The sequence below is a fragment of the Echinops telfairi genome, unplaced genomic scaffold (genome assembly GCF_000313985.2).
Source record: "Echinops telfairi isolate 266 unplaced genomic scaffold, ASM31398v2 ScPeMD7_7468;HRSCAF=8506_0, whole genome shotgun sequence".
NCBI lineage: Eukaryota > Metazoa > Chordata > Mammalia > Afrosoricida > Tenrecidae > Echinops > Echinops telfairi.
This window is the reverse complement of record NW_022111369.1, coordinates 43,991,988-44,004,736: the sequence shown is the minus strand read 5'-3', so window position 1 is coordinate 44,004,736 and position 12,749 is coordinate 43,991,988. Positions and strand designations below refer to the sequence as shown.

General features: G+C 48.3%; 1 protein-coding gene and 1 long non-coding RNA gene across 3 annotated transcripts in view; one reads left to right on the top strand and one right to left on the bottom strand.

Moving 5' to 3' along the window:
• SCARB2 (scavenger receptor class B member 2) overlaps window positions 1-12,732 on the bottom strand; it is an 87,929-nt gene extending 75,197 nt beyond the window's left edge. The window contains exon 1 of the mRNA XM_004703211.2: window positions 12,616-12,732. Within this exon, the coding sequence (XP_004703268.1) occupies window positions 12,616-12,732 (117 nt within the window). The remainder of the gene's footprint in view (window positions 1-12,615) is intronic.
• Window positions 12,430-12,749, top strand: part of LOC123520984 — a 13,556-nt gene continuing 13,236 nt past the window's right edge. For both annotated transcript variants that reach the window (XR_006679488.1, XR_006679489.1), the window contains exon 1: window positions 12,430-12,517. This is a non-coding gene — a long non-coding RNA (uncharacterized LOC123520984). The remainder of the gene's footprint in view (window positions 12,518-12,749) is intronic.

Below are 12,749 nucleotides of genomic sequence, written 5' to 3'. Positions count from 1 at the left end.
GGCTAGACCAGAGGATGTACACTGGTACAGATAGGAACTGTTAACACAGGGAATCCAGGATGGATGATCCCTTCAGGACCAGTGGTGAGTGGCAATACCCGGAGGGTGGAAGGAGGGTGGGTTGGAAAGGGGGAACCGATTACAAGGATCTACATATAACCCCCTCCCTGGGGGACCGACAACAGAAAAGTGGGTGAAGGGAGACATCAGACCCTGTAAGACATGACAAAGTAATAATAATTTATAAATTATCAAGGGTTCTTGGGGAGGCACGGAGGGAGGGGAAAATGAGGAACTGATACCAAGAGCTCAAGTAGAAAGCAAATATTTTGAGAATGATGATGGCAACACATGTACAAATGTGCTTGACACAGTGGATGGATGTATGGATTGTGATAAGAGTTGTATGAGCCCCCAATAAAATGATTAAAAAGAATATTTAGGTGCCTCAGCTGATATTCAGGGTGGCTTATACTCAAGTATATATGGTATACGATATGACCGAAAATTCCTGGTGGAATTATCAAGTAATTTAATTATAAATATGCGAATGTATCATTCCACCTACCTTATTCATCCGTATGCTAAGCAAATAATACAAGAAGCTGGACCGTATGAAGAATACAACATTGAGATCGAAGGAAGGCTTATTAACAACTTTTGTCCAAAAAAACGTATTGTCACCCAAACATTACAAACAAAAAATAGTTCTGTCTCAAAGGGGTTTTAAAAGGGATCTTCAGTCAGTCTAAATTCTTAAAGCTGAATAGACAGAGAGCTGATCAAAGGCAGGACCGACAATAAAAATCTCTCAGAGATCTACGCACTGGGCATGGAATTGCTGACCAGGCTGACCCGATTCGGTCAGCAATGCATCAGAGATAAGCTGATGAACTTTTACTACTGAGTGCTAGAGAGCCCTGACACTTAGCAGCCCCAGCCTGGATTCTTGCAGTCATCAAAGGGTGCACTCCAAAACCACAACCACAACCAGAAGGACTGCCCGCGAGCTGCCACTGACTCACAGGGGCCCGGAGCCCAGGGTAGAACTGTCCCGGTGGGGTTCTGCAACTGTAAGTCTTTACAGAAGTCGAAAGCCTCCTCTTTCTCTCTCCAAGTGGCTGTTGGTTTTGAACTGCTGACCCTGCGGTTAGCAGCCCGATGTGTAACCACCCACTCCGCCACCAGGCCGCCACCAGGGCTCCCTAAAAGCACAACAAGAAGCCATCAGAATGCTTCTCAAAGACAGAGCCTATTCATCCTTCCATCCTTCCACCAAAGACTGCATTCACTGATCATCCATTTTGCAGAAGGCAGTGCATTTGGTCTTACGAGGAAATGACACAGAGTTACTACGATAGGTTCTCTCCCTCCTAGGAGCGCTTTTCAACTAGCTTTGAAAACAAATCAGAGTCGTGCGGCCTGATAATCCCTCCAGACTTGAGAGGAGCAGGGCAGGAGAGAGGGATTTGATTGTAGAATGTCCCTGTCCGAGCAGAGCTGAGCGACACATGTTAGCAGCAACTCTTTGGGAAGCTACAGGAAGACTGGCTGTCAAGTCCCCTCTAACTCACAGCGATGCTGTATGTCAGAGAAGAACTCTGCTTGATAGAGTTTTCAGTGGCTGATTTTAAACATACATATATGTGGACCACCAGGCCTTTCTTCTGAGGTGCCACTGGGGAGACACAAACCTCCAACCTTGCAGTCAGCCAGGTCAGCTCATTCAGCAGGGACCCCACGTTCTATAGGGGCCCAGTAAATGAAGAAGGCACTAAACAAAATCATGGTGACTTGAAAACTTCAATAACAGAGTTTCCCAACTGCCCTTACCGTGGTGTAAAAGTGTTACCACACGCTTCTTAAAGATTCAAAGAGTATCGGCATATTTGTTTGACTAGAAAACACATCAGCCGCTCACAGCTCTGTCGTGCAGCCCACAGCCCCTGCTTCTCGGTGGGTCCAGGGAGTGAAAACTCCTCTCCTGAGCATTCTCAGAGAGCATTTCTCTCATTCTCTCGCGAGAGCACGCATGGCCTTTTCCAGGCACTTCGTGACGGGCCATGATGTAATTGCTCGGACGGCCGTTTTAAGATGTTTCCATTTTAATTTCTAATACGGCAAATAGGATAGCTATAACCCATGGAGACAGAAATTCGTAGGGATCCTCATGATTGTTAAGTGTAAAGGGGGCCTGAAAGCAAGATGACCCGTTAGCATCTACATTCTGAAAGTTCAGGGGCTGCTCAGTAACTATTTGCTAAATGAGCAAATGACTCCCAACACTTAGACCTATCAGTGCCTTAAGAGATAGAAAGTAAACATCTAAAGTAGCCCATATAGTCCTCGCTTGCTTTCTTTGGACTAGTTGCCAGGCTTAATCAAACATGCTCCCTCCATTATTATATGGTCTATAGCTTGAAGACATATGCCATGCATGCCCAGTCACTTGGCCAATAGCCTGTCTTTTCATTAATGATCTTCTATTCCCCGCCTGCTGATTCTTCCCTGGGAAAGGAGCAAATGTCTGGCTGAACAGATGATGCCTTTGATGTGGCCTGACAGACTGAAATCATGCATTTTATTAAACAAAGAAGCAAAATACTTTCTATTTCCAAGAACCTTCCTCTTCCCTGACCTCCACTCCCCATCCCCAGCCACCAAAACCCCCCACAAATCTTTCCTTTAATATAAACATGCAGATAACATAATCCCTAGTAGTAATAGCCTCAACCTGAAGCACCAAACCCAGAGTCACTGCCAAGGAGTCGATGTTAACTCAGCGTGGCCCTACAGGACCAGGTAAAACTGCCCGGTGAGTTACCGAGACTAACTCTTTACAAGAGCAGAAAACCTCGTCTTTCTTGCTCGGAGCTGCTGGTAGTTTCGAGCTGCTGGCCTTGTGGTTAGCAGTCAGTATAGTGACCATCCAAGCCCCTGGAGGACTTCATCACCAGCTTTTGAAAGGAGATTTCTGGGTCCCTTGACTAATCTGACCCAGCAGCTGTGGGCTGGGGTCAGCTATTTCAAAAGCTCCATCAACGATTTGGACGTGACTCCCTGGAGCCCAGGATCGGAAACTGAGGCCAGTGGTCTCCTCCGTTGCCTTACTTATTAATAAGGAGTGCCCCTGTGGTTAACAGGGCTGCATAAAATGTTGAAACATATTACAAGACGATGTTTCTAGAAGCCATGGAGGCGCCAGGCTACTTTGCTTAGGGATTAAGAGAATCTTGCAAGGAAATTAATAATCCTATTGTCTGATCCTAGAGCTGGGATTTCTGCTTGGGCTGAACCAACTCATTACTCCCTTACAGATTTGGAAAGGAGCAGCTAAGAGAGGAAGCACGTGAGGAAGTGGAGGATCCAGCAGAGGCGGGGAGGTCTTGATAAGCTGGGCCCCATTAGCCAACAGGGGAAGCTCGCTGGTGGCGAAAGCAAGGGACTGAGCACAGGACACGGGCACCCGTGATTTCTGGTGGCTTCCCACTTTCTACTGCACCCCCAGGAGCCCTTACTGGCCTCTCGCCCGTAGATTTCCATGAGCTGCCTTCTCTAGCTTTCCAAAAAAGAATCTCACTTTTCTTGGGTTAGGTTGGGTGGACCTCAGCGTCTTAGAGAACACGGCTTCCCTTTACTGCTAAAGAATGGAGAATAAGCAGTGTGGCATCGGGATCATGGCCACAGAATAAACTGTCCTACCTGGGAGTCTTTGGAAAGTAAAAAAGGCTGCCAGTAGTTAGATGGGGACAGCAGGATGGACCCTAGGGAAGCGGTCATCCTTGGCATGCGAAACAGTGAATCTCAAATCAGGATACCCCGCTTGCCTGCTCTCGGCCTAAGTTCTCCATTTTGGTTTAGAGAAAGTGCTCACTTGCCTTGAGCCTGTTTCCTTAGCTGTAAAAACACAGATTGCATGGTCTTTATGCGGCAATGAACTCCATCCAGCACACTGAAGTATTCCGGAACACTTCCTTGTACTCATGAGGAACCTGTACAGGGATCAAGAGGCAGTAGCGCGAACAGAACAAGGGGACACTGCATGATTTAAATTCAGGAGAGGTGTGCATCAGGGTTGTGTCTTCTCACCATCCTTGTTCAATCTCTATACTGAGCAAATTATCGGAGAAGGAGGATCACATGAAGAAGAACGTGGCATCAGGATGGGAGGAAGGCTTATTAACAAGCGGCGATGTGCCAATGACACAACCTTGCTTGCTGAACGTGAGGACTTGAAGTACTTGCTGGTGAAGATCAAGGACTGCAGCCTTCAGTATGGATCACAACTCAATGTAAGGAAGACCAGAATCCTCACAATAGCTAGCATCGTGATAAATGGAGAAGGTTGAAATTGTGAAGGATTTGTCTTGCTTCAATAAACAATCAATGCTCATGGAAGCAGCAGTCAAGAGAGTAAAAGACATAATGCATTAGATAAATCTGCTACACAAGACCTTTAGAGTGTTGAAGAGCAAGGATGTTACTTTGAGGATTAAGGTGCACTTGACCCAAGCCATGGTATTGTCCATTTCCTCTTTTGCATGTGAAAGTTGGACACTGAATAAAGAAGAATTGATGCATTTGAATTTTAGTGTTGGAAAAGAATATTGTAAGTACCATGGACTGCTAAAAGAACAAGCCGATCAGTCTTGGAAGAAGTAAGGCCAGAGTGCTCCTTAGAGACAAGGATGGCAAGAGTTCATCTTACAGACTTTGGGCATATTAATAGGAGGAGAAACGAGTCCTGGAAAAGGACATCATGCTGGGTAAAACAGAGAAGCATTGAAGTAGAGGACGGCCCTCAAGGAGATGGATTGACACAACGGCTACATCAATGGGCTCAGGCATGGGAACAATTGTGAGGATGGCACAGGATGGTGCAGTGTTTTGTTCCATTGTACGTAGACTCACTATGGGTCACAGCTGGCGTGATGGCACTTAACCACAACAACACGCAACAATGGGCTCCAACAGAATGTTTGTGAGGATGGCGCAGGACAGGGCAGTATTTCACTCTGCTGTACTTAGGGTCCCTATGAGTCAGACCTGACTCGATGGCACCAAACAACAACTAAGATTGTGTGTGTGTGTGTGTGTGTGTGTGTGTGATTCTAAGGAGTCTTGATGGTGTAGTGGTTATTCATTGGGCTGCTAACCACTAGGTCAGCAGTTAAAACTCTGGAAAAGAAAGAGGAAGCGTTTTGCTCCCATATAGATTCATATCCTTGGAAACACACCAGAAAGTTCTACACTGTCCTGTAAGGTCACTGTGAGTCGGAATAGATTTGATGGCAAGGCGGTTCTAAGTCTTCTTAACTTTGAAGAGAGGCATGGTCAGTATTGTTGTTATCAGGTGCCCTCCGGCTGGGATCCAACTCACAGCAACCCATGAACAACAGAACAAACCACCGCCCAGACCTGTGCCATCCTCACAGCATTTGCCCATTGTGGCAGTCACTGCATCGATCCATCTCGTGGAAGAGATGGAAGAAGAGGAAGCTCTTGTTCAGTGACCTACTTTAACGCCATGGTTGTAAACATTGGAGACTTAGGGGGAAAAGCTTGATAAGCATAGAAGGAAAACTAATTACAAACACTATGACATATACTTTATAAAGTTAAAAAACGGCAAAACTGGTCTGTAAATGGAGGTCACAATGGGGTCACTCTTGGGGGGGGTGCAGTGACTGACTAGGAGGGCATTTCCTAACTTGGCCTTGCTTACCTTGGGCCTCCCTTCTCTATACTCCTTTTCACATCTGACTCCAGCCATACAATTCCTCCAACCAGCCATGTCCTCCCTCCAAGTCTTGGCACATGCTGTTCCTCTGCCTTAGAATGCCCTTCCCGCCTCCTCTTGGCCAATAGTTCTAGAAGAGTCAGCCCCATTGGCAACCAATGTGAGAAGCCTCCCCTGCCCTCAGTCTGGGTGAGGGCCTCTACTGGGTCCTTCCATAATTCAAGGCCTTACATTGAAACTCACAGCTACCCGAAAGGGCAGAGTAGAAGAAATTCACCTGTGGGTTTTCAAGATTCTTTTAACTCTTTAGTGTAGTGGGAAGCCTCATCTTTCTTCCAAAGAGTGGCTGGTGGTTTCAACCTGCTGATGTTGTTAGCTGCCCAATGAGTAACCACTATTGCCACCAGGGGTCCTAACGCTCCTGTAAGTCAGCTATGAGTCACAATAGATTTGATGGCAGTGAGTTTTATTTTCTAGTTTCACATGGAAAGGCAACCAAGCTTCCCAGTAAACCATACTGTCTTAGTTTATTTCCTTTTTCTTATGGCTTAGCTTTTGCTTATGGAAGCTGCAGTCAAGAGATCAAACAACACAATGCATTGGGTAAATCTGCTGCACCAGACCTCTTCAGTGTTGAAATGCAAGGATATTACTCTGAGGACTAAGGTGCACCTGACCCCTGGCTATTTTCAATAGACTCACATGTATGTGAAAGTTGGACATTGAATAATGTAGATAGAAGAAGAATCGATGCATTTGAATTGTGATGCTGAAGAAGACTATTGAAAGTACCAAGAACTGCCAAAAGAACAAACAAATGCGTCTTGAAACAAGTACGGCCAGAGTGCTCCTTAGTGGCAAGGATGTCAAGACTCTGTCTCTCGTACGTGGACATGTCAGGAGAGACCAGTCCCTGGAGAAAGACATCATGCTTGGTAAAGTAGAGGGGAAGTGAAAGAGAGGAAGGCCCACAATGAGATGGACTGAAGCCATGGCTGCATCAACAGGCTCAGGCACAGGAACAATTGTGAGGATGGCGCATGACCGGGCCATGTTTTGTTCTGTTGTAAGGTCGCTGTGTGTCTGAACTGACTCCAGGATTCCTAACAACAACATTCTTTAGCTTTTAACTGAGCGGTCTGTCTTGCCTTCTCTTGGTTGTGCTACAGGAAGGAGGCAAATGGAGTGGGAGCCTGAGGATCCCCCTAGACACCCCCTCTCCATTCTCTTTGGAGGTGAGAATGTAAACTCCATGAAGGCAGGTGTTGCCCTTGTGTTGCTGTCCTGTAATGCATCCTAACCAACTAGCACAGTTCTGGCTTGCTGCTATTAGCTGCAGACTCACGGGAGAGACCTCGTCACAATAGGACTCTGTTTTAAAACATCCTCACTCAGAGGGACCCTGTAGGAGAGGGTAGACCTGCCCCTGTGTTTTCTGGAGACTGTAACTCTTTATGGAAGGAGAAAGCCTCCTCTTTCTTTGGCAGAGTAGCTGCTGGTTTCAAACTGCTGACTTTGCGGTTAGCATCCCAATGCATAACCGACTACTCCACCAAGGCTCCTATGGGACTCTGTAGGTGCTCAATAAATATGTATTTGTACTTAATAAAGGAAAGTGGTATTTTCTTACAGAAGCATTAGGTAAAGAGTAAGCTCTGTGATAGCTCCTATTATTCTTATTTTTTTTAAGTTGAGGGCATTTTTATATAAAGTACAATTCTTTCCCCCAGGTTTAAGAGGGGAAGCAAACACACACACACACACACACACCTCAAACTCATTGTCATTGAATTGATGCTGACTCACAGTGATCCTATAAGTCAGGGTAGACTTGCCCTATGGGTTCCTGAGACTGTAACTCTTCACAGGGGTAGAAAATTTCCTCTTTTTCCCATGGAGCAGGACATGGTTTTGAACTGCTGACCTTGTGGTTAGCAGTCCAATGTATACTTCACTATGACACCAGGGCTCCCTCTTAGGAGGGGAAGGTTCATATATAGACAAGTAAAAGCTCTGAGATGGGGGGGTGGTATTACTTAAAAACAGAAAAGGGGGGGGCACACAATGCAGAAAAATCTCTTAGGACACAGCAAGCCAGCTAGCCACATACCTGACATTGTGACTTCAGACTGGCAAGGGGTTGCCCTTCCAGGCAGCTGGCAGGATTTGCATGTCAGTGCTGCCTCACTCAGCCCTTCCCCTCTCAACCGGCCTTGGAGGGCCTGTCCCAGGTCTGGGGGCGCTGCCCTGGAGGATGAATCTGTGCTGTGGTGGGAGAAGTGCTCAGGCCTGAGCCAAGCTATGGTGCTGCACCTACTTCAAACAGTCCATTGGCACATGCCCTCAGAGTAACCCTCTGAACAGCCCTTGTCTGTCAGCAGGTCTGAGAGGCACCATCAGAGCCCCAGGCCTCCTGGCTCTAGAAGATAGAACAGACTGCTGGGTCTCCCTGCAACACTCGCTCAAAACACTTGCCAGCCCAGGCTTGTTAATGCTCATGCCAGCCCGGGGAGGAGGAGGGACACTTACAAATGGGCAAATGAAAACAATGAAGCAGAACCAATTACAGGTCTTGCCCAACAGAAGAATCACCAGTGTGGCCAAGAACGGGGCCCAATTGTCTTCATTCCTTCCACCATATTCACTGGGAATATAAGAACTTTCTTCCAACAACACCCCGTCACTTCTGGGCTCACGGACAATGATCCCTGTAGATAAATTCTTTTACTAGGAATGACTGCACTAAGCTGCCCACAACGAGCCAACCCTACTCATTCGAATGCCATCCCTTTTCCTCTTGTGGACAAGGAGGAGGAGAGCAACCTTTGAATGAATGAAAGTCAAGTTATGCAAACATTGTGCCATCGTCCTGATCATGGAAATCCTGGCAGCCGACAGATATTGATGACTTGCTCTGTGTAGGATACTGTGCTATCTTTGCCTGGATGGCTTCACTGAGTCCCACAATGGCACCCAGGGAGGCAGATGCAGCAGTCTGGGTCCTGAAGCTTAAATCACCTCCAAGGGTCCACTCTTAGAATACGAATATCAGGGATACAGGATGAGGCCCAGAGCCTGAGAAGGGTCTTTGAAACAAGGGCTCCAGAAACCTCAGCTTTGTGAGCTTCAAGATAAATGTACCGGTTGCGAGGGGATTTCAGGAGTAACAACAGAGGCGGGGTGGGGGTGGGAGCACTGGAACTGTTTCTGATTACACAACTCAGTTTAAAGGCGATTTAACTGGGTTGGCGGGGGTGAGGTGGGGTAGTTGGTTCTAAAATGGATTTTTGTAATGATTGTATAATTCATCTCGATGTAATTGAACGATTGAACTATTAAATTGTATGATATGTGGATTAGGTGCCAACAAAAATGTAAAAATAAATTAAATAAGTAAACATACCAGTGCATCAAGGGTAGTTAGCACCCCCCACACAATCCCACACCTCCCTTTAAAGCAGCAGTTCTCAACCTGTGGGTCGCGACCCCTTTGGGACTGGAACAATCCTTTAACAGGGGTTACCTGATTCATTACAGTAGCTAAGTGAGTTATGAAGTAGAAATGAAAATAATTTTATGGTTGGGAGAGTCACCACAACATGAGGAGCTGTATTAAAGGGCCGTGGCATTAGGAAGGCTGAGAACCACTGCTTTAAAGTAACAAAATGGAAGGGGAGTCATTTTCTCAAAGCCACAAAGTCTGTAAAATAGCAAGAGCTCAATGTAAATGTAGGACGTGTGACTCCAGGAGCCCTGAGAGCACAGTGGTAAAGTGCTCAGCTGCTACCCAAGAGGTCCATCACTGAAACCCGCTCTGCTCTGCAGAAGAAAGAGGTGCCCTGGCGGGCTTCTGCAAAGATTGACAGCCTTGGAAACTCTTCTCTCACTCCCTGCCATTGAATTGATTCCAACTCAAAGTGACCTTGTAGAACAGGTTAGCACTGCCCCTTGGGGCTTCCAAGACAACTCGACTTGTGAGCCTCATCTTTCTCCCCTGGAGCAGCTGGCCATTCCGTGTTCCTAACCTCCTGGTCAGCAGCCCAACATAAAACCCGCTTCACCACCAGGGCTCCTTGGAAACTCTATGGGGCGGTTCTAATGTGTCTTACAGGCTTGCTATGCATTGGGATTCACTCAATGGTAATGGGTTTTGTATTTTGTATCTGATTCCAAATCTCATGCAATTTTCCCCTATTTATATGACATCTCATAAACATAGAACTGCTCGTATGGACTAATCACTAACTATACCCAAGAAGGCACTGGTTCAAGATACCTGGATTCAATGCTTGGACCACAATCATCTGTCAGGAGGTTTGCAAGTTGTTATGAAGCTGAACAACTTGCAGCAAAGCTTCCTGACTAGGAGAGACTAGGAAGGAAGGCCTGGCAAACTATTCCAAAACACCAGCCAACGAAAATCATCAAAATCATGGCAACCATCTAAATCGTGCCAAGAGGGGGTTGCCACGATTCAAGGGCCAACTCAACAGCAGTTAACAGGAACGATCTCCCGTGAAAACTACACCTACTTTCTCTAAGAATTCTTATAACCTCTCTACTCCTTGCATTGGTTCGGACCCCTGGTGGCAGAATGGTTGTGAGTTGGGCTGCTAACTACAAAGTGAGCAGTTCAAAACCACCAGCTGCTCCACAGGAGAAAGATGAGACTTCCTACTTCCATGGCCCAAGAAGCAGCTGGTGGTTGTGAACGACAACGTGCTGACATCAGCACCTCACTCGTAACCACTATGCAACTGGGGCTTCTCTCCTTACCTGAGGTTGCACAATTCTGAAACTTTACTTCCTCAGTGCTTTCATCAATTAGAGCCGAGGTTATTCCTCACTGAGAAAACCACTTGGCAAAAGTCAGTCACCAAATATCAAAGCAAACCCAAGCCCCAGACATACTGGTTCATAGCCACCCCCTTTGGGTCAAGAAATGGAGTCCCCGGGGGCATGGCTGAAGAAATGCTCAGACCAGTCCAGTTCACGGAAACCTTGTTGTTTGGTGCCCCTAATGGTTCCGACTCAGGGACCCTGTGCACACACTGCCCAGTCCCGCACCATCATACGGTCGTTCTGATGTGTAGTTGCCAACACTGTCAGTTCATCTTCGTGAGGGTCTCTCTTTCTCACCGACCCTCTGCTTTACCAACCACGACATCCTCCGAGGGCTGTGCCTCCTGATGACATGTCCACAGAGTGTGAGGCACGTCTCACCCTCTTCGTTCCTAAGGAGCAGTCTGTGGTACTTCTTTCTTCTTCTGGCAATCAAGGGGAGAGTCACTATTTCTGACCAACACCCTAATCCAAAGGCCTCTGTTCTCCCTCTTCATTACCTGGCGCACCACTGCCTTTTCCAGAGGCAGTCTCTGCGTGTGCACATGATGCATATGCTCAGCTGCTAAACCAAAGGGTTGACCATCCAAGTCCACCCAGAGGGACCTGGGAAGAGACGCCTGGTAATCTACTTCAGAACCGTCCGCTGTGGAAAAGCCTGTGGAGCGCGGTTGTACTGACAGGTATGGGGCGGCTGTGCGTCGGGGTTCGCCCGAGACAGCAACTGGTTTCATTTTTCTTCGTGGCACTGAGCCAGGCCCTTATCTCACACCCCTCTTCTGAAACGGCCTAAAACTCGCCTCTGAGTTAGCCCATGATTGCTTCTTGCTAGTCTGCAAGCTGGAAAACATCTTGCCATGGGCTGGAGGAGGGCAAGAGTTTGTTTATTTTCCTTGATTGTGGAGTGCCTGGGGACAAGTGGACAATGGTGCTTGAGAAGCTCCGTGGGGGGAACTGATTTGGGGTGGGGTGGGGGTGGAATGTGAACTCTGAAAATTAAATTACGCTTTGCTCGGTGCTTTTGTTTTGTTGGGGTTTTTTTTCTTTTCTTTTTAAGTTGCCTTTAATTACAAATTCAATTAGCGGAATATTTCTGGACACTGCTATTAGAAGATTAGGTCCCTTGCCCCCCAGAAGAAGCGATTCCTAAGCATGGAGCGCCGGGCGGAGAGCACGTGCAGCCCAGGCATCTCCAGTGACACATGGAGCGATGTGCTGAGGAGAAAGGGGGCTCCAGTGATGCTTTTATTTAAAGGAAAAAGTGAACCGAGGACGAACTCTCTCTTGGTCCTGCTTCCACGGTGTGGTGGCTGTGGCTGAAAGGGGCGAAGAAAGGACCAGGGAAGACAGGCGATGGAGAAGGCAGCTAAAGTGACTCCAGAGAAAAGACACAGATTCTTTCCGAGGCCACAGGCAGCTTCACCTGAAGATTGCGGCTGTTTGAGACGGGCAAGAATAGCGAGGGTGCGGACGCAGCCTAAGTAGATGGCGCAAGATAGCGAGCCAGTTAAGGAAGTGCAGCGGCCACACAGATGGCGACAGGCCCACGGGTCCTGGGGCCTGGCTGCCCAGGGCCCTGCCGCCGGCGCGGGCGGCGGGAGCACAATAGCCGCACGCTCGCTCTTCCTCCCCAGCCCCGCGCCACCACAAAGGCCCCGCACGGCCGCATCCTCGGCCTCTTCCGCGGCGCCTTTCAAGTCCCGCCCTGTCTTCAGGAAGTGGGAAGGAAGAGTGGGGGCCCCCCAACAGTGATTGGGGTGTGGTGGGGCTGAGCGCTGCGAAGGACCACACAGACGCGAGAGCTTCTTCCCCCTCTCCGCTAAACTCTGAAGCCACGGGCGTAGGGAAGAGTGACCCGGAGACATTGCCATTTGTCCTGCCCCGTGCGCCTCTCGCCCTCGCCTACCAAGCCCAAGAAGAGAAGGACGTATGGAGGTTAGTGGCTTTGGCGCGGGGGTGGGGAGGGGAGGGGTATCTCAGTGTCCCCCCTCCCCCTGCAGCACCCCCAGACCCCCAGCCCCGCGCCGCCTCACCTTCTGGATGGTCTGCTCCACGGCCTTCTGGAAGACGCGGGCCACCAGCAGCGTGACGCTGGTCACTAGCAGGAGCAGGGACAGCGTGCCCACCGTGTAGAAGCAGCACCTGCCCATCGTGCGCGCCGCTCACC